This window comes from Mastigoproctus giganteus, chromosome 1 (genome assembly GCF_048544385.1).
Source record: "Mastigoproctus giganteus isolate SK-2022 chromosome 1, ASM4854438v1, whole genome shotgun sequence".
Classification (NCBI taxonomy): Eukaryota; Metazoa; Arthropoda; class Arachnida; order Uropygi; family Thelyphonidae; genus Mastigoproctus; species Mastigoproctus giganteus.
The window spans coordinates 7589046-7615250 of record NC_143575.1 but is presented as its reverse complement, the minus strand read 5'-3'; the positions used below and the strand labels follow the sequence as shown (position 1 = coordinate 7615250).

At 34.9% G+C, this 26205-nt stretch overlaps 1 protein-coding gene across 1 annotated transcript in view; it reads right to left on the bottom strand.

Moving 5' to 3' along the window:
- Nucleotides 1-26205, bottom strand: part of Zn72D (Zinc-finger protein 72D) — a 220494-nt gene that overhangs the window by 121501 nt on the left and 72788 nt on the right. The window contains exons 3-4 of the mRNA XM_090371344.1: nucleotides 18554-18632; nucleotides 7170-7367 (exon numbers count right to left, since the gene is read on the bottom strand). Coding sequence (XP_090227470.1) covers nucleotides 7170-7367; nucleotides 18554-18632 — 277 coding nt within the window. The remainder of the gene's footprint in view (nucleotides 1-7169; nucleotides 7368-18553; nucleotides 18633-26205) is intronic.

Genomic DNA, 26205 nt, shown 5'->3' with positions numbered 1-26205 from the left:
ACCCCACAAAAGGAAAACTTGGAACAACCATGTCAACACATGCAGATATTTTGTTTCAAATAGCTGAAAATTGAAATGAATGCAAATAAACTGTTTTACTGACAGCTGAAGGACTATTGTGTGATATGAGGAAAACAAGCATGATATAGAAAACGTACACCCATGTCACAAACAAAGAGATAAAATTTATTACTGTTTCCTGAGAATAAACAGGTTAGTTAATGTACACAGTGCATTACATTTCAGGAACATTCATTTTTTTAAATTAATCATTTTTTCCCCCCTTTTACTGTGATTAATAGTGAAGTGAAAAATAAATATACATCTCCTTATCAATTAATTATTAAGACTGTAACTTTATAGAACACTTAAAACTATAGTTCTGCATTTTGTAACTAAACTTACTAGTGTGTGTGTGTGTGTGTGCGCGTGCCACAACCAGAGCAATTGTGAAATGAGGGTTGCGGAATAACGACTACAATGACGAAAAGGACACACTACTGTATCGAAATGGAGTTTGCTGATTTGCGGACAGTTCAGATTGGACACATCTGTAAGGGGCAGTGTTGTAAAGTTTTTCAATATTATTTTTTCTAGTCCTTTAACAAAAATACGGTCGATGTTTGTTTTAGACCATAACCATGTCCGGATACTACCTTATGATAAATCACCAACCTGCCACAGAATTCTGTGGTTATTATCCTCCAACCAATGGTTCTGTCTTCGGAACTTAAAAGGCAATTGACACCATGTACAAACTGGACGGATCACAGGAGAATATGTACCCGAATCGTTAGAAATGGCAATTTCTTTTATTATTAATTCAAACTGTTCATTTAAGTTCATTTGAATATCACAGGCGATCGTTTTTACACTTTCACAAAAGACGTCCGTTCATGCCACCCTCCCAGTAACAATACACACTACAACTATGAGCCACTGTCGATCGACAAAACACAACAGTGCCACCTACCAGAACAGAAATAAACAATGTCAACTAGTGGACAGAAAAATTTTCCCCACCCACACAAATCCTCTTCAGGATGACAAATCTTTCCCCTCTTGAGACGATACAGAGACCATATTAATTAGGGCTCATTTCTGATTTTTTTTTTCCCCTGTGCAACCCAATCCAACACATGCAGAGAGAGTGAAGGTTGGCACCCTCTTGCAACCCGAACCGTCCAAAGAGCACCCGGTCGTAGCCCCCCCTAACCATCCTAGAACCGTCACCAACCTTCTGCTGCACATAAAGTCTGACTGCCCCCACAACATAAACATCCCCAATGCATTGCCACATAATTAACATCCCCAAAATACACCACCCACAATGCATTGCCACATAATTAACGTTAAAAATATTCACACACAGGTTTAATTTTTAGCTATTCAAGAACAGGTAACCTTTTAACAACTGCTAAATTTTTTCATTTAGCAGTTGTTAATTTCAAAAAGTTTTTCATCCTGCACACAAGGTGCGTGTCGCAGCAATGCATTGCCACATAATTAACACTAAAAATATTCACAAAAATTCACTATGACATCACAATCGATACATTCGAAACCTACATCTAACCCAATTCTAACAGAGGAACCCACACAGTTGCAAGGCAATGTCTCCGCTCAATATCCACGACGATCGCGTCACTAAAAATAAAATCAATGTTAAATTCTGAAATTATAACTACCACCATCTATTGAGAGAAAAACAAACTAACACCATAAAAATAAACATTTTTTCTCGACCCCCTCAGGACATGTTCAAGTCAAATGCGTGTACTGAAAAGCATTCGGTATATAGCTACATCCAACACTACATCACACAACGACATATTTATAAATCTTTACACAACAATACACAAAGCATGCATGGACTCATGCATGCTTTGTGTATTACTCATGTGTTACTTGCATGAGTAACATTTGTGTTACTCATGCAAGTAACAATACTACATTAAAACTATGTTTAATCTATTTCTTTATTACACAGAGATTGTATGGAAAAAAAATTTATATTTGTCCAATCTAAAAACCATCTGAATTAAAAAGTCAGCTGGACAGTTGGAAATGGAAAAATATAAAAGAAAAAAAGAAAAAAAAAAAAAAAAAAAAACAATACACGCAAGTGAGAACAACAAGTTACGAAGCTTAAAAAATAGGAATGAAGAGCAGATTCTGAAAATTAATTTTTTTATGATTGAAGCACTAACAGAAAAGCCCAATAAACAGGGAACTACTGTGACCTCCAGAAATCAGACTGAACCATGTGGTATGGTCGGAGACAATTGTATGGTAATCTCGAGTGCTGCGGTCTCCTGCCCCGATTAAATGGCATGTTGTCCCAATTAAGCGAAGTAAGCCCTGGCTATTTTCTTGATTGGGTTCTGTTCTTTAAGATTTGTCCCAAATAAATGGAATCCACAGCAGTGAAAACAAGGGTTCAATACAAATGTATTCTTTCCGTAATGAGTGGAAAAGTTTACAGACATTTTCTAGCTATAAAATGATATGCTTATCACTCCCACTGTGTGCGTGAGAGAGAGATGAAATATGAAAAATGCTGGTGTTAAGATATCACCACTCACATTACAATTGAAATTGCACAGCGCGTATTCATTGCCAGAAGTAATGATATCCAAAAGGACAAAATTAAGACCCTACACTGAGGTTCCAGTATCTTTTATTATATACGCTTGATTTTTAGGATTTTATTATACTGTACATGTACTGTATTTTTATTTTTTAAATAACCTATTTTAATTTTTATATTCTGCTTTCTTTTTTTTTTTTTTTTTGGTTCTCTTTTTTTTTTCTTTCAGTGGCATTAAAATCTGTATTTACCAGCACTTTTAAATAAAGTAAACATTAATATAAGTTTTATTATTTATTTTGTGTGTGTGTTCTAATTTCTCATGCTAAGGCCAGAAATCACCAAAATCCAGAAAGCCACTGGCCACAAGCTTTCTGACTATTGGGTCCGGTACCATATTTACATGAATACGGGTAACAGTGGTGTCTTCTAAGCAAAACTTGCTACAGTAATAGCAATATAGCAAATAGTATTGCTGTTAATATAGCAAGCTGTTTCATTTTAATTAAAATCCAATAATTTTACCAAGTATGTTTTCTATGATAACATTACAATTAGGCTAACATTACACAACTGGTTCTTTCCAAATTAAGCTACTTTTGAATTGAGGGCAAATCATTATTCATTTACCATATTTAGGACTCGTAGGTAACTGCTCCACAGCTTGGTAACACGGTAGAGGTTTTTTTTTTTTTTTTTTTTGACGCACCAGCAACTTATACTGCTCTGTACGTATGTATGTATGTATGTAAATTGCATGTGTTCTGTGGTTGATTTGCTGTTTCCCTGATGCAAGAAAAAACTGAGTTTCTTGGAGAAAAACTATGCTACCAACACCTGGGACAAACTCAGCCATGTGCAAAAAACCCATAAAAATTGCCTTTGTCACTGACAACATTCAAACTCAGGGTGTTTTCCACACAGTGCAGAGAGGATGGTGATTATTTGGCTTGGCAGCACACCACTTGCCCTTGCACTCTGCAACTACACTGACATAGCAGATAGCTGTATGAATAGCTAGGGAAGACATGCAGATAAATATATTTCAGTACCTGATTTTCGTTACCAGTATGAATTTTAAAAAATCCCATATATTACCAGCATCAGTAAACACGCCACACACATTGTTCTCTGCACTAATTATGAGCGCAACGAAAGCAACCTAACAGTGGCTAAGTCTGGCAATAAATCCAATAGATCTATACTAGCATTGGTATTGTGTTATATATTTTTTTTTTTCACCATACAGAAAAGAAAATTTCAGTTACATGTCATGTGATGACCGAGCACAACGAGATTTTGAAATTTCATCGGATTTAGGGAAAGATCATATAGTTACAGTAGTGTAGCTATATGATCAAATATGACCAGATAGACAAATTTTACGGATAATCGAACATAAGGTAAGATTAAAAGATTAAATAAATTTAATCTTACCTTACGATTAAATTAAATAATTAAGATTAATTAAACTCCAAAAAATTTATAAACCAATATCGGAAAACACACATCCATCGACGGATTTTTTTTTATTTTTATACAAAGCAGGAAAATTTTAAATATTTTTAAATGCTCTGTTTTTTTTGACTTACTGATAACGAGCATGGGCAATCTGTGTGCCCCAATAGCATTTGCACACATAGCAATTGTAACTCACGCTTTTCTTATCTTAAAATCTGGTGCAGGCAGTTCTCTTTTAGTTGTTGTTGTTTTGGTTTTTAGGAGCATTAGCAACTAAGGCCATATTGCTCCGGGATATGCAGTGGTCATTCCCTGACCTTTCTACATCCTCCGTATTTGGTGGTGACGGGCTCGAACCCCGGTCTAATCAAGAAGCGTGTGCTACGCACTGATGCTCCTTCCCACCTGGCTACAGAGGAGCCTCTCTTTTAGTGGCTAGGGTTTTTCTTGGTAATGCTTTCCATAACAAGCCCATCTCATCGTTATAAATGCTTTCTTTCTCACAATTTTCTACAGCTGAAGCAAATTTAGGACACCACTGCCAATTCATCTGCAGAAAGTTTCTCTCCTTCAATATCTAGTTCACATACAGTGTCTCGGTTTAAAATTTTTCAGCCAACCTGTGCCTGCCTTCAAATCTTCATTACCTCTTAATGATTAAAATCCAATGCTTTTTCACACAACATTGAGCCATACACTGGTTCACCTAAACTTCGCTTCTGAAGAAGCCACAAATATAAAGTGTACTCCTCTAAAGTTGCATTTTCAAGTTTTGACTGTCTTTTTTCTGCTAGACCCTCCTTCGCTATACATAATCGACACAAATTCTGTTATATCATTGAAATTATTCTTGATGTCGTAAATTGTTGAAGTCCCCACATTAAACTCTTTGGAGAGATTTCCTAAATTTTCACCTTTTCTAATTCTATTAATAATTTCCGTTTTTTGTTGCAATGGTAAAACTATGCATTTTCATTTCATTCACATTTTACTGTAAAAAAATTGAAAAAAAAAAAAAAAAAAAAAAAAATATATATATATATATATATATATCCATTATTTTAAATTAAATAAACCATAGGCCAGTAGTATGGCAAAAACTGTAGAGCGAAAATTAACATAAAAATAACCCAAATAAACAATCGAACGAAAAGAAAGAATAGATATAAATAGTAGCCCAGAAACCCTAATATAATTTCGATCTTTAAATCCAATTAACAAAAACTATACAAATTTTAGGATAATGCCAATTAGTTATTAATTTAGCGGTACCCCCCCCAAGAGGTACCAGTTCCGAAAGACGTGAAATATCACCCAAAGAGGGTTAAAGGAACTACCAAACGATAACAAAATCAAAATAAACTAAAATAAAATAGACTGACCATCATGCCCCATATCGACAGAGGACCACGAGGCCAATAATGGTCATGGAATCGCTGCATTTCAATCGTCATACAAAACATCGCAAAGGCGGAAATATCGAAGAACCATACCACCCTTCCATTCTCCGATAGATCAACCAATGCAGAGGATTTGTATGGCGGTGGTCCTTATGCAGCGAAAATAAACTATACAACAGACAGCACTCTAAAGCAGATTATTTATTCATTTATAATTTAACTTTATTTAATATAATTCAATGATAGTATATATTCGGCTTCATATGGAGGAATTGCAAGTTGCTGCCTCTAATGAATGCTTAATTATCTTAATTATTTTAATTTTTTATTATAATTTAATTTTCGTCAACTATTTAATATAATTCAGTAGTAATGGGTCGATATGCTAATTTAGCAACGCCTGTGCCGCCATCTATTTTCTTTTTTTCTTCAATATAAGCTGATTCAGTTTACAGTATGTCAGTGGTGTGGCTCTGCTTTAGAGTGCTGTCTGTTCTATAGTTTATTTTCGCTGCATAAGGACCACCGCCATACAAATCCTCTGCATTGGTTGATCTATCGGAGAATGGAAGGGTGGTTTGGTTCTTCGATATTTCCGCCTTTGCGATGTTTTGTATGACGACTGAAATGCAGCGATTCCATGACCATTATTGGCCTCGTGGTCCTCTGTCGATATGGGGCATGATGGTCAGTCTATTTTATTTTAGTTTATTTTGATTTTGTTATCGTTTGGTAGTTCCTTTAACCCTCTTTGGGTGATATTTCACGTCTTTCGGAACTGGTACCTCTCGGGGGGGTACCACTAAATTAATAACTAATTGGCATTATCCTAAAATTTGTATAGTTTTTGTTAATTGGATTTAAAGATCGAAATTATATTAGGGTTTCTGGGCTACTATTTATATCTATTCTTTCTTTTCGTTCGATTGTTTATTTGGGTTATTTTTATGTTAATTTTCGCTCTACAGTTTTTGCCATACTACTGGCCTATGGTTTATTTAATTTAAAATAATGGATGTATTTCAGCTTCATATGGAGGAATTGCATGTCGCTGCCTCTAATGAATGCTTAATTATTTATTCATTTATTATAATTCAATGATAGTATATATATGTATATATATATATATATAATTAATAAATCGTACAGCTTCAGGCCGATATTATTCTTACCGAATCTGGATCTAAACTAATCTGAAATTGACTCGTGGTTTCTGAGAAAACTCAGTAGTCTTTGTGATATTTTTCTAAAGCACATTTCTGAATGTCACATAGCATTCTAGAGGTCACAACCACAAAACAATATAAACAATTTGCAGTTTTTGGTTCATTGGGCTTTTTGTTTGTACAATCTGTTATAAGTGGGTAGTAAACTTAATCTTCCACTTATTAGAATAAAACTTCAATTTGGAAACATGGTCCCCAATAACTGGCACTTACTGTACCAATTAAAAAATTGGTACAGCTAATTAAAAAAAAAAGGAAGAAAGATCAGCCTTTCAAATTATTCCAGACAACTGACATTCTACTGTATTTAGGACTTATTTCATAGTGAACATACTACACTTAATACAAAATAAATTTTTATTGCGCAGAGTATTGTATTCATTATATTTGTTAAGTCAGCATTTTATACTATTTTAAAGTTAAAAACAGCAAGATATTTATAAAAAAATTAGTATTTGAAATTATATATGAAATACTTGAAAAGTGACTTACCAGCATAAGTAGTAGTTGCTGCACCACTATATGAGCTACTATAGCTTGTTGTTGAACCACCAGCTGCATTTCCACTAGAATACATGTAAGATGAAGATCCTGACTGTGCCCCTGTAGGCTGAGCTTTTGGTGTTGTGGTCTGACGAGTTGATGCATAACCAACATTAGAGGGTGAAGAATATGTCTGTTTACTTGCAACTACAAAGAAAGAATCTTAAATCAGGATATACTAATTACAAACTAGAATTAGGATCAAATTATCTGCATCATGAAGAAAATGCACAGTGTAATAGAATTTCTTAGTAGTCTTCGATTGAAGACTACTAAGAAATTCTTAACAGTAATTTGACATGGAAGTAGCAGAAGAAGCTAATCTCTTAATATTCTGGGTATTACACAAAAAAAAAAAAATGTAAACTTTTGTTTGAGACTGAGAATACTGCCTAATTCAGCACCAGAAAGAAGGGTTTTTTAAACCTTCATGTCAAATGTTTTTATAACCAGAACCTTATTTAACACAACAGAATAGCACTTCAAGACATTTTGTTATATAGTGTGTCTGTAAATGGTGGGAACACTTTCAATAATTTATTGCACATTAAGTAAGAGAGATACCATTTACTTATTTATACCATGTGAAAGAGAAAACATGCAAGTTTCACAGTTGTTACTGCCAACACGTGTAGTTCCAACATTCATGCCAGTTGGCGTTACCTGCCATACCTCTACCACACACCACGTGTTGAAAGATGGCAGTTTCCAATCCCGAAAAGGCATTTTGGGTGCTACTGTTTGATAAGAGCAAGTGTGCAACAGATGGTCAAACGAAATTTTGAAATGTGTACAATAAAGAGGCACCAACAAAAAAGGCTATTTACAAGTGGCATAAACAATTTGTAAACATGGGTTTATTGTGTTCGGGAAAGAGCAGTGGCCAGCCTGGTGTTACTGTTGATAAGCGGAACGAGTGAGAGAATTGAATACGAGCGTGATTCACTGAAGGTTAATGTTTTCTGCACCTTGTTGTGCCAAAAACTGTATGGACCTTTCTTCTTTGCTGAAGGCATTGTAACTGGGTTATACTACCTCAATATGCTTCAGCAATGGTTGATGTCTCAAGTTCAGGATGATAGTAATGAACTTATTTACCAGCAAGACAGGACCCCCTCCCCACTTGCGTAATGACGTTTGGGCCTACCTTAACAATGAGCTACACAAGTGATGGAGAAAGGGACGAACATTTCTTGAAATGGTCGCTGAGATCACCGGACTTAACTCAATGTGATTTCTTCTTGTGGGGCTACATAAAGGATTGTGTTTATGTACCACCTTTGCCACGTGATATCCAGGAACTAAAGCAGAGAATTGAAGAAGCTACCACCACAGTCACGCAGGATATGTTGGACAGGGTACAGTGTGGATATTTGATGTGTCACATGCTATTCCCACATTGAATCGTTGTGATGTGATGTAAAAAATTCTTTGACATTTTCTCTATCACAAGGTATGTAGTATGTATATGACACTGATATCTGTCCTAGTCTTTATGCAATAAATCACTGAAAGTGTTCCCACCATCTATCTATACACACCCCGTATATTAATAATTAAGACAGTTTTTTAATTAAAAATAAAATTAATTTTATAATTTTTGTAACCACTTTCTATATGAAGAGGATTTCTAACATGAAAATTTTGGAAAACCTAGTTTTTCTGACCAAAATTTATTTTTTGATAAAAATAAAATAATATAAGGCATGCAAACCTCTTTTTACGCGAATTGGGATATCAAAAATAAATTTTTTTTTTATGCGACCAACCTAAAGTCTAAGTTGGGAAAAAATCCATAATTCAAGAAAATTCTAAAATTCCCCGAATTGTTTGCAGTTCGAATTTGGTTTCTCGTATCACCTTAGAAAATTTTCGCGAATTTCATTTATTGGGAATTCCCCGAATTACATAACTGACTGCGCATAAAAAAGCAGTTTGAATTCGGTGTTTGAGTAGACAACACAGTTGCATTTTTTGCATTTTTTAAGTGAAATCAAAATAAAAATCACATTATAAAATTAATAATTTTGCCAAGAAATAATAAATGGTAAGCTACATTGTATGTAATTTTCAAACTTTCATTTCATTAACCAAAGATTTTAATCCAGCCCTCACATGATGTTGCCGATAACAAAAAAAAAAAAAAATAATAATAATAATAATAATAAGGAAGGCATATAAAAATTCAAATTTTAGATCATCTTCAAACTGGAGAAGGTGCGATGGCTGTGGGTAAGCATTTTGGAGTTCTTGAATCAACTATCAGATCTATAAAGAAAATTGAAGAGGCTATTAGAAAAGCAGTATGTTCTGGTACAAAATCGAGTGTGAAATTATCATCATACACAATAAGTTGTTCTAGTAAAGGCCGAAAAAGCTTTAGTGATGTGGATAGAAGATAAGGTACAAAAAAGAATGCCAGTTGACGGAAATTCCATCAAGCAATCAGCATTGAGATTTTATGAACAGATTAAAAAACTGCAGCCAGATACTTCATCTCAATCGAGGAAAAAATATGAATTTCATGCAAGCAATGGTTGGCTGGCTAAGTTTATTAAAAGACATGCTCTTCATAATATAAAATTCAAAGGTGAAATGGCTTCTGCTGATGAAACAGCTGCTAAAGCATTTCCACAAAAACTTGCTAAAATAATTGAAGGAGGTTACACTCGTGAACAAGTTTCGAATATGGATGAAACTGGCCTTTTCTAGAAAAAATGACAAACAGAACTTACGTATCAAAAATGCAAAAAACTCTTGGTGGGTTCAAAGCAGCAAAGGATTGCATAACACTCCTATTTTGTTCGAACGCTTTAGGAGATTGGATGTTAAACCCACTGCTCATAAATCGATCATTAAGACCACAGCAAATGAAAGGCATAGATTTTCAAAAATTGCCAGTTCATTGGATGGCCAACAAAAAGCTTGGGTGACCATTGATATTTTCACTGAGTGGTTCCACAAACATTTTGTGCCAGAAGTTAGACACTATTTGAATGACAAGCGTCTCAAATTTAAAGTGCTTTTGATTCTTGATAATGCACCGGGTCATCCTGCCACAGAACACCCAAATGTGCAATTCTGTTTTCTGCTGCCCAATACCACATCATTGCTACAACCTCTAGATCAGGGTATAATTGCGACTTTTAAAACATATGTCAGATGAACATTTCAGTTCGTTTTGAACAAGCTAAATGATGATGAAACACTGTCAGTTATGGATGTGTGGAAAAAATTTTCAATTATGGATCGTATTGATCAGGTTCAATTTTCGTTATCTGAATTGAGACCAGAAACTATGAATGCATGCTGGAATGCTATTTGGCCCGCAACCATACTGCAGAATTCCCCAATATAATAAGTTTGGCATGTGAAATTGGCGGAGGATTCTATGATCTTATGTCGGCAGATATCAAAGAATTGTTAACTGATAAACCTCTAAGCGAAGACGAAATAGTGGAGATTGTTTCTGAGACATGTGAAAGCGAAGAAGTTAATGATAATAATTAAGATAATCCTACTTTTACTATTGATATAATTAAAGGTTTTAAACTGGCCAGTAATTTAGGCAATAATTTTGCCCGACATGATCCAAATGAAGAACATGCTGGGAAGTTTTCACGTGAGCTTAAGTTGTTAATGTCTTCATACAGAGAATTATATCACAGCTTATCTAAAGCATCAACACAGCGATTAAAAACTAAGTTCATGCCTAAAACTACTGAAACAACCAATGGTACTTTTGTTCAAGACATGACAAGAAGAATTCCACAAGTTGAGGCAGAAGTCGATGATGATAATACCATATCTAGTAGTTCTAGTGATATTAGTCTCACGAAAACTAAAGCTTTTGCGTTTATTGTCAGAAACTGATAGTGAATAACAATTTTTTTATAGAATCCTTTGCAAACAACTGAAATGAATGTTTTTTTTTTTTTAACCTATTAAAATTCATTATAGGTATGTGTGTTCTCCATGAAATGTAAATAAAAATTTTATGATCATAACGAATTTTAATGTTTGATTTTTTCATTATTTTGCTTTTATTTCAGGTTTCAAACCACCAATCTTCACTTTTCCTATGGAGTCGGTAGTTCTTTTTACGCATAATTTTTAGGAACGTATCTAACGCGTAAAAAGAGGTTTAGGTGTACTTCATAAAGATGCACTGGAGAAATTTTCTAAGAATGTGAAATATTTAAAACACACAAGGAAAACATCCGATTGTTCCATGACCATACTTCTCCAATTCTATATCAGATTCAGAATGATGGTTATGAAATATAAATACCCTACTGCACGAATAAATTATTTTTATATACAGTAAACCCCCGCGATTCGTGGGGGTTACGTTCCTAAGAAATGCCACGAATACCGAAAACGCAAATGCTGAGTTATGGCTCCCATAGTAATAAAGGGGTTCCGTTCCAAAGTATGAAATATATAAGAAAAACTAGTCTAAAATTTTGTCTGTATGTATTATATGTATCTTCATAATATGACTATGTACATAAACAGTACATAGTGAAATGCAAGCATATGGCATCGAAATGAAAATAACAATTTAATATTAAATGTAATATTTATTAGAAATTTCAAACCAGTGCCTTTGCTAGCTAAAAAACTTATCCCGCCAGTGCCATCACCAGTTTCGCTAAAGTGTTGATAAAGGAGTTTTGCCTCTTCACGAATGATCAGTGAACTTAACGGAATTTTATTTTGAGTTCGGTCTTCTATCCACAGATTTAAAGCCTTTTCCATCTTTTCTAATTTAACTTCACGAGTAGAGCAAATTTTTGAACAATTAGCGCGTTTTCAGACACTACGGCGGATATTTTCTTCCGATTTCTTGATTGATCGGACCATTGACTCGTTGATTTTATAATGTTTTGCCACTGAGGAGACACTTTCACCATTAGAATTTTTTTCTAATAACTCAATTTTATTCGCTAATGTCATCACCTTCTTTGATATTTTCACATTTCCCTTGTTATTCGTAGCCATATTTTTGTATGGGTTAGAAAGAATGTCCACAATAAAGTTACTTTCTTCCGTTAAAACACTCGAAAAAGTCTGTTTTACGTTGCTTTTTTTTTTTTTTTTTTAATCAATTTATAAGCATATAAATTAAAAGAAACGACAAAACCTTCCGTGACAAGCGCATAGCACATACTGAACAAGGATTAGCAAGAAACATCCACATTCGCGATTGTCATCCCCCCCCCCCACCCACTGAGTGCTGTTTTGACCAGGAAAGATAATTTTAGCCACGCCCATGTTTTTTTATGGCGGAAAATGTTCACGGCGCTTTAAAATTCACATTTTTTTTAGGTTTCATTTTATATTAAATCAGCAACCGCGAATAGCGGGGGTTTACTGTATTTGGCATAATCTTCATAATGCATATGCACACCCACTGGAAGCAACAATAATCACTATTTTATCTAAAATAATTATGATATCCACACTAAAAACAAACACTGCTCTTCTGACAAATTTCATGCTGAACAGAAAATACACCCCCTCAATTCTTGTCAGGTACACAGTACTGGTTAGCTAGTAAATTTTTTTATATTTTGAGCATAGTAGGGGAGTGAAAGGAGAAATAAAAGCCACTCAAACATACTATGGATGAAAAGGTAGTACAATAACCCTTGCTATTTGTGAGGGTCACTATTCCAGAAAATTGTCATGAATATCAAAATCTGAATACTAAAAGCCAAAAATTACAACAGACATCACAAACCACAAAGAACATTCATGATGAATAAAATGTTAACATATGATAACCATTTTTATTGTGATAAAATAAAAACAATGAAAATATTTTTTATGAAATATAAAATGGAAGCACACTCCCAACACTAAGGATAGCAGTGATACAGCAGATGTTTTTACAGATGTGAGGTCCATTTACAGTTTTCAGGGGGGGAAAACATTTTTATGGACTTCTTGTAAGTCCCCCATTGCAGCTTTGAATCCTCTCTTAAATTGTAATACTGTGCTCAAAGGGAGCATTTCAAACGACTGTCAGCCAGTATTAGACACGTTCAAAATCTCTGCCACTATGCTTTCATCTCACTTTGAGATCAATAAAACCCTTCCCCTTTCTCCCATACATGTCAAGTTTGCAATTTGTCTGCAGTTCTTCTACCAATGAGATGCCTTCAAAATTTAACTACTTCATGTGATTACTTCCTCCAGCACATCTTTCAAGTTGATTTCGTTTCATCTAGAAATTTCCTTATATTTATTATAAGTCAGCAACATATTTTTTGCTTTAAAATCACACTCCATCCACTGTATTGGCAGTGAGTAAACAGTGAATTAAGCTGCTTCCATCCAGACAGAAGTGTTCTCTGGGCTGGTGATCAACTTTTCACGAAGTTGACTAGACCTAGTGTTTTGACATGAACTTCTATGCATCTGTGATTTTAGGTTGATCCCTGTGCTGAACTTCACATTGCTCCTTGGATCCTGGACAGTTGAGTTCCAAATTTGTAGTTTTTATACAGGCAGTGACTGCACCACGAAAGGACTTTTCTACAGAGCACTAGTTTTGACAGTTCAGCTTTCTCTAATTAATATTGTTTCCTGATGGTGGACTTAGATACCTTAGGCTCCTCTGCCGTAATGCCAGGTGACAAACATGTCTCCTGAGATCCTGGAGGTGGGACTACAAGAATTGGAACAACCTTTTGTAAAGTTAGTGGATAAATTGGAACATTTTTCAGCTTTCAACCCACCTTCAAATCCAGCTCAGGATGAGCTGAACTCCACAGACCAAAATGGTTCTGCTCACAGGTTTAAACAACAACCACTGATTTTACGTTTGTGTTAAAAAGTAAATTGTTAGATATATTAAAGAGGATGACAAGGTCACTCCCACAATGATAATAGAGGTAACCAAAGTTTTTAATTCTCTAGAAAGATTAGTTTGAGTTAAATCCACAGAATGAAAGACAAATTTTCGCTAGAAAATCAAATTGCCTCTTGTTACTCCATCGGTCACCTATGCTAGCGTAGCTGCCAAGAGTATGGGTGAACAAGTAACTGGTTTTTCATCCTCAAAGGGTTTGCATCACAAGCATGTTGTAATAGTTAAAGCTAGTGAAGTCAGAATTAAAGACAAATGAAAAAGTTAAGGAAATAACAAAAAAATTTAAAACTGAATTTAAACAAATAAAGGTCAAATCAGTTAGAAAAGTGAGAGAGAGAGAGATAGAGGCATATTGATTGAAATGGCAAATAAATCGGATGTTGACTCCCATTGAATCCCACTATTATAGTGTATGATATAAGAAAAAATTACCAAAGATGAATTTGTGACTTTCTACACAAAAACTTGATTGAACATAATTTTTCAACAGAAGAATTAAAAAATAAAATTAAGGTAAGATTTAAGATAAATGCCAAAAACAAGAGTTGCCAGCACTGGGCCATTGAGGTGCCTGGCCTAGTTAGGAAGGTCCTAATTCAGTCAAACAAAATCTGTGCACTGGGTTAAAGATTTTGTGGTAGCTTCTCGCTGTTTCAGATGCCTTGGCCAAGGCCATTCATCAAGAAACTACAGACAGATAGAAAATACGTGTGGGTACTGTGGTACACAAGGACATCAATACCAGGATTGTCCAAACAAGAGCTCCCCAGTAATGTGTCTAAATTGTAAGCTAAGGAAATGCAAATCCGATCATTCATACAGGGACTCAATGTACCCTGAATACCTCAGAGGCCAGGATCAAATAAAATCCAGAACCAATTATGAATAGTACACCCCAAACAGAATATAGATTTACTGCAGATCTAAAGGTCCTTCAGCTTAATTGCCAAAGAGCTCTCTCAGTCATGAATGATATCTCTAAAATAATAATAGTCGCCTCCGTAGCCAGGTGGGAAGGAGCAGCAGTGCGTAGCACACGCTTCTTGATTAGACCGGGGTTCGAGCCAGTCACCACCAAATACGGCGGATGTGGAAAGGTCAAGGAATGACCACCGCATATCCCGGAGCAATATGGCCTTAGTTGCTAATGCTCCTAAAAACCAAATAATAACAACAACAACTCTAAAATAATAAAAGATCAAAAAATTAAAATCCTGGGTCTGCAGGAACAGTATTCATATAAAGGTCCCATCAAGGGCTTGCCCTTTAATTGCAAAATAATACAGTCAGAAACTGAGATTGCAGGTTCTGGTGAGAATGCTGTGGCTAGGGTTTGGGCTGCCTTGGTCACAGCAGACCCTTGCATAACAGTAACAAAAATTAATAGTTTGTGTTCAAAATTTGCTATTTGTGCCAAGCTTGGAGGGTTTCTTCAGTCAAATATTTTTCATCTCGTTGTTTATAAAGAGTAGCCAGGACAATCGACCAACAGAACCTTATTTTTTTTTTTATGTAAACCCCAAACACAAGAGGTATTAGAACCTATAGTACCTAGTACCGTGCTTGGGTTGGAGGTTCAGAAGATTATTAAATAATCACTACATATTATTGGTATTAATATGCATGCATTCGGTTTTTAAATCGATCCAACCAACTGTTGTTACATGCAATGATGCAGAATGGCAACCTAGCCCTGCATCTAAACTCTTTAAATCTTTTACTGCAATGCTTGAAATATAAGCCATACAAAACAGTTATGAATCAGTTCTAAACTTCACTACAAATTTGACGATTTTTTCTTTATCCCAAAATAGGTGTCAGATACCCAACATTGTGGAGAAAACTCAAACAAAAATTTGGCTGTCAGATAAACTGCTAATTCCCAGTGTATCACTGGCCAATAAAGATACTGTTTTTTCTCACAAGAAAATGTGTTATCCATGTGTAAATTGTACAGCCAGACAAAAATGATTGAAATTTGCTAAAAGATCTAGTTTTTAAAAAAAAAATTTTTCAAAAACTTTAAACTGTTTGAGCTGATTTCTAACTGTATGTTACAACCTTTCTTCTTTCATTAGCAGCCAGCAATTAATAGTGTCCACATCGGAACTCCACTTCCTTTCATACTAGTTTTCTATGAAAGAAATGTATCTTGCATAGAAAATACCTACACTGTGCTGCCATTTTATTAGGTACACCTACCTAGTAGCATGCTGAGCCTCCTTTAGCCTTCAAAACAGCCTGAATTCGTCTAGGCATGGATTGAACAAGATGCTGAAAACTTTGTGCAGTAATGGAGTACCGTGCAGACATGAGTATATCACGCAGTTCCTTGAGATTCGACAGATGTGTAGGCCTGCAGTGAACAGCCCTTTCCAGCTCATCCCAAAGAGGTTCAATAGGATTCAGATTCGGGGACTGAGCAGGCCACTGCAGCAAAGAAAAGTCATTGTCATGTCCCTGGAACCATTCCATAGTGATTCGGGCGGCGCATTATCCTGCTGGAAGTAATCATCTGACTGAGGATAAACTGTCAACATGAACGGATGCACTTGGTCAGCAATGCTGTGGCATTCAGACGTGAATCTATGGGTATCAATGGACCCAACATGTGCCAAGAAAACATTCCCCACACTACTTTGCACAGTAGTCGTCAGACATGATGGGTACTTGGATTCATGTTATTTTCGCCAAATTCTAAGCCTTCCATCAACATGATTCACCAGGAACTTCGACTCGTCAGACCAAGCAACTGTTTTCCAATTCTCGATAGTCTAGTGCTGGTATTGCTGTGCCCACAGGAGGCATGCTCTCTTGTTCTTCATTGATAACAAAGGTACGCAATGTGGCCATCAGCTGTTGTAGCCCATTTGCGACAAAGTGCGACCAGTGGTCCGTTGCGATATTTTGTTCCGCGCACCAAGGTTGTATTCTGACGTGATGTTCAACATTGTGGCCCGTCTGTTTGCTTGCACAATTCTGGCCATCCCCCTCTGACCTCTCTCATAAACAAGTGATTTTCTTGAGTGCCGTTGAGAGGATATTTTCTGTTCGTTGCACCATTCTTGAAACTGTGGTGCGTGAAAAGTTCCGGAGAATTGGCATTTCAGAGATGCTTTGTCCAGCACATCTTGCACCGTCTTACCATGGCACGTTCGAAGTCCGTTAGATCACTCCTTTCCCCCATCCTTGCTATGGTTTGTATGCTTAACTGATACTAAAAAAGGTTGTTCTGCTGCATTTACATCCACAACTGTGGTGGCCATGTGACTTGCAACATTGTGGGACAAACCATTTGTGTGCACAGCAGTACCTAATAAAGTGGCAGCACAGTGTATATCCACATTTATCACTGGTATCAACCACATTTAGGGAAAAAAAATTAAGATGTAAATGTTGGAAATTAATTTAAGGCTCATATTACAAGATCTTTGTACACCTGCAGGAGTTTGTCAACAAGCTTCTCACAGTTTGCAGATCTTTTCTTTGATTTTCTAAGTAGTGTCCTAAAGGTATTTCATGCTGCTTTTTCACTCACATTGTCAAAAGAACTGCCTTCGATTTATGGCTTGATCTGAGGAGCGATGAATATTCTCTTTTATCTTTTCCTCATTAAGTTCAAACTTTTGTATTAAAGACTATATCCTCTGCCCAGCACTGTATGAAATTATTCATTAAGCTAATTTGATATGATGTGGGGGGGGGGCAATAAAACCCTTTCCCCATCTACTAGTGTTGGATAATGAATGTTCTTCTGTCCAGGAATATGTATTGTTTGAGATTATCTATTTTTGACACAATGGGAACTTCTTACTCTATTAAACCACTTTGAGATCACATATTTTTCATTTATACCTTGTATATAAATGTAATGCAAGAATAGAATCATTTTTGTAATAAAATTACTGAGGCACAAAAATTGATCCAATCTTTGAAATAGTAATAGTGTTGTGACAAAATCTGGACAGTTGAACGACGAGGGGAATGGGGGGAGATGTAGGTACAAAATATAAACACAAAAGTAAATCCTGCAAATGTGAAAGCATACGGTCAACAACACATTTAAGCAAGCTGACATATACAAGCTAATTGGTTGAGAGGAAATGTTGTGTCAGAAGCTATTGCAGATTTTATTCAGGGTTTTTATTTCCTTACCGTACACACAGTCTTTCATTTTAGTCTTTCAACCTAGGAATGCCAATTCAAATAATTTTAAATAATTCAGGCAGTAAGAGAAGGATACTGGGGAAGTAAAAACATTCTAAATGATTAACAAACATTCTAAACTCATTCTAAATGATGTCATTTAGAATGAGTGAATTAGCTAGTTTCTTATATGGTACAAATACTCTCATAACATTAACATTTCAACTTTTAATCATGTGGTTAACACTTTATACACCATGAAATAAAAAGAAATACCAATAAAAAATTTTTATAAAAGTTTTCCTACCTGTTTGGTAGTGAGGAGTGTCAGTACTGGAGTATGCTACTTGAGAAGGATAATAGGTTTGTGCCTTTTCATAAGGTGCCTATATAGGAAGATATTAAAATCACTGAAATGTCCACACAGATGTTAATATTATATCTACTACTGTAGTGGAGAGAAGAAGAAGAAGAAAAAAAAAGTAATTACTACAAGATATTAACTCTTTCAGCAGTGAGTTCACTGAATGTGTGGCCTCAGGCCACACATTCAGCAAATAACCATAGTAGTTCCTGAAATGACTCTTTTTTTTTTTTTTTGGAATATGATGAAAAACAAGTCTTCTTCACACTTCACATAAATGATTTATATCATTTCAACCTTGTAAAAAGGTCTCAAAAACTAACAGGCAGAATGTTTTTTTGCAATAAATTTGTATCGCGATAAGCCTTCTAAGAAATTCATTTCTTAAATTTGAAAAATTGATTAAATATGAAAACTGTGCACACAAATACTTTTAAATATCAATTTGTCCTCATCTTACCCAAGATTAATGAAGTTGTCATAAACAAGTAACCATACCTCCCCCTCAATGCAATAATATCCTGTATACCTATTTATCAGGAGGTTCAGTTTTGGACCCAAATCTGAAAACTAAGGCTAACAACTGCTATCACTTCCACCAATTTTTAAAGCTACTTGAGTGCTGACATGTATTAAAGCAGCCATATTCTCACCCTGAATTAAAAAAAAAAAAAAAAATTCTGGGCGATTTTATTTTAGTTTTCCTTTACAGTATGCCAGTACTTAATCTTTTACTAGGATGGCAATTCTAATTAGACATGTTTTTAATAATTTGGAACAAAAACAACATTTAACATGAGTTACCATCTTAAAGCTTAAGAAGAACTCATTCCCTATAGGACTAGGCATTAGGAATTTAGTATTTAGCAAATATAATAAATTAGGTAATCCTGCACTTGTGTTGTGAATCACAGTCAGCCCACAAGTCACCACCACCTCCACTATTCTGACCGGCAGTTCTGACTTGCTGAGCACACGCACAACACTCACTCTATCTTCTGGTTGCCGCTGTATCTGCCAGTCTATGTGCTGGAAATTGTCACGGAACATGCGCAACACTCTCGTATCTGCCGGTCTACATATTCTGACCGAGCAGTTCCCACTTGATTGAGCATGCACAACACTCACTATATCTGGCAATGTACTATGTACTTGTAGTAATCCTCCCCCAAGAGTAAAAACAATTTCCTGACTACATAAGAATTTGATAATAAAAATAAAAGTAGATAGTTATAAAAACAATGGGCAAACCTATATTTTTTTTTTCGTTTTCACAAAGAAAAAAAATTTCCTGACTACATAATTTGATTATAAAAATAAAAAGATAGTTATAAAAACAATAATGGAAATAGGTAATTATTAATTTTTAATTATTTTCAGGTAATATATTTTGTATTACCTGAAAATAATGAGTAATTTTTGTAATAATTTGTGAATTATTTATTACACTTGTGAAAATGTGAATTAAATAAAAATGCATGTAGTACTTAATGCTACAGACCCAATGATTTTAATTTTCTATATATATATATATACACACACACACACTTTTTTTCTTTTTTTTTTTGTAGTTGTTGCTGCATCGGCTTCTGTGGCCATAATGCACCTCCCAAGGTTTTGGCAGTACTTTGATCCAAGCCCAAGGCGGGATTCAAACCCGCAACCTTTGGGTTGCCAGGCAGGCACTTTACCCACACGGCTAGCCTGGTCGGCATATATACACATGTATATACTGTATATATATTAAACTTTCCAAAAAGTATGGTAGTAAATTTGTTAAAAACCATTTCAAGTGATAATAAACTGAACATGTGCAATGAAGATGCATTATTTTAATTGAATTTTTCTCCCTTTTGCCGACACTAAATCATCAATTTTATCCTAATTCTGCTTTATTCTTTCATGCAACATGAGTTTCAATGGATACAATTCATATATTGGTTAGTCATTCTTATCCAAATTGTTGATCTAAGATGATTTTTAATCAATCTGAGGGCCTTTCACACGAAGCTACTATTACAGGCAAGGTAAGAAAAATTCGTAATGCTATTTCTGTGTTTGGATAAGTTTTGATAACACAATACTCCTGAATCAATTGGGGAAGATACACTTATATATAAATATATATATAGATAGAAAGTTAAAATCATTGGATCTATATCATTAAGTACTATATTTTTTTTTTATTTAACCTTTTCACAAATGTAATAATTCACAAATTATTACAAATATATAATCACGAAATATACTCATTTTCAGGCAATACAAAATATATTATCTGAAAATAATAATTAGCTATTTCCATTATCATTTTTTATAACTATCTACTCCTATTTTTATAATCAAATTCTTATGTAGTGAAGAAATTGTGCTTTATTCTTTCTGAAAACAAAAAAAAAAAAAAAAAGTATATAGGTTTGTCCATTATTGTTTTTATAACTATCTACTTTTATTTTTTTAATCAAATTTTTATGCATCAGGAAATTGTTTTTTATTCTTTCTGAAAATGGGGGGGGGGAGATTTATTGCATGTATGTAGTAACATACATATATAGTCAGTGTTGCACATGCTCAGTCAAGTGGGAACTAGGGCTTGCATAAAACTGAGAAATTTCAAAACCGAGTTTAACCGAAGTTTACTCTAAAAACAAGTTTTAAAACCGATTTTCTCAGACTTAGGAAAATAATTAAAAGCTTATAACACAGGTATTTATTTAACTTGGGTAGATTGTACAAATCATAATCAAATCTTTTAAACAAAATCTATCACCTCTTATAGTAAAAAAAATAAAAAAATTAAAATGCTCCAAAAAAGCAACCAGCTTGAAATTATACAAAATTACAAATTGTATTCAAATCCTTTGAATAAAAACTATCTTCTTGTATAGTAAACAAAAAAAGTAATAAGCCCTATAATAATAATCATAATAAATAAATAAAAATAATGTGAAAAAAAAACAGCTTGGGGAAATTACTTGACTATTTATTGCTCAGCTTTTTTCTGAAAATGATCCTTTAAAAATCACAGTATATTAAGCATTTTTCGTGATAGACTTGACCTTATTTTTGTGTTAAAGAGACCAGTGATCGAAAATAGTCTCTCAGATTGGACACTTGTTGGTTTAATGGCCGGCAATGCTCTATAAACTTTCTCTAGCTTTTCACTTTTACTGCTAGTTGCCTCCAAAATTTTAAATTCTTTGCTGATTTCCAATTCACTCAGATATTTTGAAGGCTATTCAGTTAATCTCTTTATTACACTATCATACTCTCACATGAGTGTATCTCCAAAATCGGAACTAGACGAGTCTTTGTTTTCTTCTAAAAGAACAGTTCGTTATTTTCAGTTTCTTCATTCAATGCTAAGACTCCTTCGGAATGTTTTGAAAATAATCTCTGATAAATCTCTTCAGCATGATTATTCAAAACTTGCTTACTTGGAAAATCAAAAGTTCTTGAACCTGAATCTTCTTTACTAAACTATTTGGGGTTGTGTAGATAGCTCAGCAAAGCCACAGTTTCGCAACTTCGTCTTGCATTGTAACGCCGCAAAAGGCTTTGGTGAAACTTTCAAGCAAACGGGTTTTCTGCTGTATCAAGCTTAGCAAGCAGAAATTCTATTGAAGACTCTGCTTTAAGTAAATCTATCTTCTGAGGTTATAGCCTTCAGAATCATTTCAACTGGTCGCAAAGTTTCACATAGCAATTCAAGTGTTTTCCAGTCATTGTCAGACATAGCTTCAGTTGGCAGTACTGCACATAGAGCATTTGGAATGCAATTTTTCAATTTCAAAAATCTCTCAATCATATAGAATGTGCTATCCCATCTAATCTTGCAATCTAATATAAGTTTATATTCTTTCCCATTAAATTTTGCTTTAACAAAATTTTGTAATGTCATTTTTGGTAGGGGATTTTCAAAAAAGCTTGCAAATTTTTCTGACTTTGTTAATAGTTTGCAATATTGGCCATTGGATTGAAGAAATAAATGAGCTCATCGGTAAAGTCGGTTTGATAAAGCATGCCTTTCTGTCTTTCTTCAAACCACTACTTTCTTCATTGTCTTTGGGAGACTCAGACTGTGGCACCATAATTGATTGCTTTTTCATAAAATACATCTATAACTGACAGATGTATACAATGGGCTATACATCGTTGATGATTAGGCATAATTTGCTTGCCAAACTTAATCATCATTGTTGCTCCATCGGTGGTGCAGGCAACAATATCCTCATCCAAGTTCAAACCAAATTCCTTCAAGTTTCCATTCACAATTTGCTCAGTTCTTCTGCTATCAAGTGAACCATTAATCTCAATAAGACCTAACGACCAACGATTGTCTTTTTTATGCACATTTATATTCATATACCTTTTATTTTGTATAGACGTATATTCGTCTAGAGTCAATGAATACTGTGTACCCAAAACCAATGAATTTTTGAAATGCTAAATAAGTTCTTCTTTCTTAGTTTTATAATAATTCAGAACCATATTTTTAACTCCATTCACTGAGACTGGTGGTAATTTATCGTATTTATTTCTCTGAAGGTGAAGGCTTGATTGTATAAACTCAGTCTTGGCAATTGAATTAAAAGAAAATCCATCTAAAGTAGCTAATTTTGAAATCTCTTCTTCCATAGATTTTTTAACGATAAAGTTTTCTGTTCTTACCATTTTTACGGGAGGTTCACTGTTATCTTGTTTAATGTCAATCTGATGCATTTTCTTTAAATGCAACATCAAAGATGATGTAGATCCTCTAGATAACTTCATTATCTTCTGACATTTCGAACATTGTGCTTCGTGTTTGCTTTTTCGAGCGAAATAATTCGATACATTTGATTTCATCTTAGACATTAAGAGTAATAAATATAAATATTTGAATCCGGTTTTAGAAGCTCGGTTTCAACTACTCAATATAAAACCGGATTTAACCAGTTTATAAAACCGGTTTGCAAGCCCTAGTGGGAACTGCCCATCAGAACATGTTTCACGCCAGGTTGGAGCTGGTGGTGATTTGTGGGCTGACCGTGTCTCACGACACAAAAGTGCAGTATTACCAACAAATTAATTAAATAAAATAAATAAATCTGTCAACTACTGAGTGCCAGGCACTCAGGATGCAGGGGTCTTAATCACTAATGGTCATTAGTATAGTATCTCCAATAGAGAACTTTATGGTAACTTAAAGTTTCTAGTACCCCAGCTTGGCCTAAATCTGAGAAACTAACAAAAACATTGTCTATTTGAGTCTTTCCAGTTGTTGTGAATGACAAGGATGAGAGAAGCAACTCAGACTTCTTCCTGGAGAAGCGATTAGTCTTGGTCTTGGGAAAGAAGCTATTGGCAGGTGAGGGCCGTTCAAGACTCCGTGCAGGCACCTCCCCTCAACACTGGCTCTCTGAGTACCTCCTTGCTGGGACAATTCCAGCTTTGAAAATTGTTAAAAAATATTTCTCATTGCAAAATTTATAAATGACCTTTATAGAATTATTAATTAACTATTTAGCAACCTTTTTGTCACCAAAATGAGAGTTACTTAGTACAAAGAAGCGTGCTATCGAAGTGCAATAAAAAATTGCTTTAATTTTAACACAAAGTAAATGATAGATTTCAATCGGAATAGTTTTCCCTTCATAAGTATCGAATAACACACAGCTAATGTGATTTTTATATTTTTAGCTCCATTAGCGACAGAAATATTTTTAGCTCCATCAGCGACAGAAACACAAAAATTACTCATTTTCCTGTGTCGCCACCATTTTTAATTTTAAAAATATTTTAAACCTACTCGTTGAGTTCTTTCCGACGGTGTATAATAAGCTATAGGCTGTCGACAAAATTTTGCCCCACACATTTACACCCCCACCCATTTTCTCAAAGAAATTTTTGTCAATAACGATCAATATGGCATTGTGTTGGCCCACATGATGTACAAACCCATGCAAAATTTCAAGTCAATAGGTTGAGTGGTTCCAGAGATACAATGCTGTGACAGACGGACGGACAGACATACATACAGACAACAGAGTCACCTTATAAGAGTCCTTCGTTAGACTACGGACCCTAAAAATCCAAATTTCTCTACTATTCCCACAAGGTAATCATCTAATTTCACTTTGAACCTAGCCACACACTGCCTCTGCTCCCCACAATGGGAGGCAACTTATTCTAGTGCTCAACAACTTGCTGCCTATAGGCAAATTTCATTAAATCCAGTATTCTGCTACCTTCAAATTTTAATATTCATATCCATTTTTTGGTTCTCGTCTCATCTACATGGGGAACAGACCATCTACAATCGTTTCATCAACCCCTTCAGCACCTTATACACCTAAATCCATCTCTCCTTAGATGTCCAGTTGTCAAATTTTGCAATCCACACCAAAGCAGTCCTCGCAACCACTAATCTGGTCACTCTTCCTTCAAACCTCCCTAAAATTGTCTTTTAGTGCTGTCTCCAGACATGAATACAATATTCCAAATGTGGTCTAACCACCATCTTCTACATAGGAATAATGGCATCCCTCTCCATACTAGCAAGGGTCTTGTAAATCATAGACAAGGAATGTGCCTTCCCAGCTTCCTCTTTATACTATATGGAAGATGTCTGACTGGATTGAGTTTTTTCTGTCCAAGAACTATTGGCTGCTCTGCCCCTAACTTATACGACTCCAGGATTTCTGTTCCTCATACTTACATTTAGAAGCCAAAACTTCAGTTGCCATTTTATAGGCCATAATGCAAACAGTCCATGTCTTTTTTTTTTTTTTAACTAACACATCCTGGCTCCAATTTCAAGCCACAAACAAACTTTTACAGCTTTCCATGGATACCCTCATCAGTGTCACTTATGAAAATTAAAGAGGGAATCCAATACAAATTTCCAAAAGGTTGAAGTTTTTATACTAGCCCACCCCAAAGACTGACCATTTATAACAACACTGTCCACCTGTCTTTCAGATACATTGGGGAAGCTTGCTCACAAAAGGGTTAATGACTTCAAAGTAATTTACCAGATTAGTCATACATGACCTTCCCCTTCACAAACACATGCTTGGATCAATTGAATATAACAAAGGGCATTCAAAGTCTTAACTATAAATGTGCTTGACATATAAAAAAGTTTTATGACACTTTGTGTCTATCTTATTTGCACAAATCCAGCTCAATTCATTGAAGTATAGAAGAACAGAAAGGATTTCACACATAACTGTCTAACAAACATTTGAGAACCAAGCCATCCATCACATTTTGGCAGAATGAAATGGAGAAAACATGAAAGCACAAAAGCTGTATGTGGCAATTTGGCCCTTCTTAACACCAGAGAAAGTTTTGCTCTAAGAAGTTTAGATGGGATCAATATGAAAATCACCCCCAAAACTCCACTCTGCTCAACAGAACTGACAACTCCAAAATAAGACCTGGTTATGCCAGAGAATGTAGTATTTCTAAGGGATTGTTGCTGCCCATCCTTGTATGAACACCTAGCCATGCCACAGGTTAATTCTTGCAGGTTGCCAAGAATGCTCATACCTCTTCTGAAACAGTGCAAGGCTCAAATTTGTGAGGAAAATTTGTACATGCATGATATA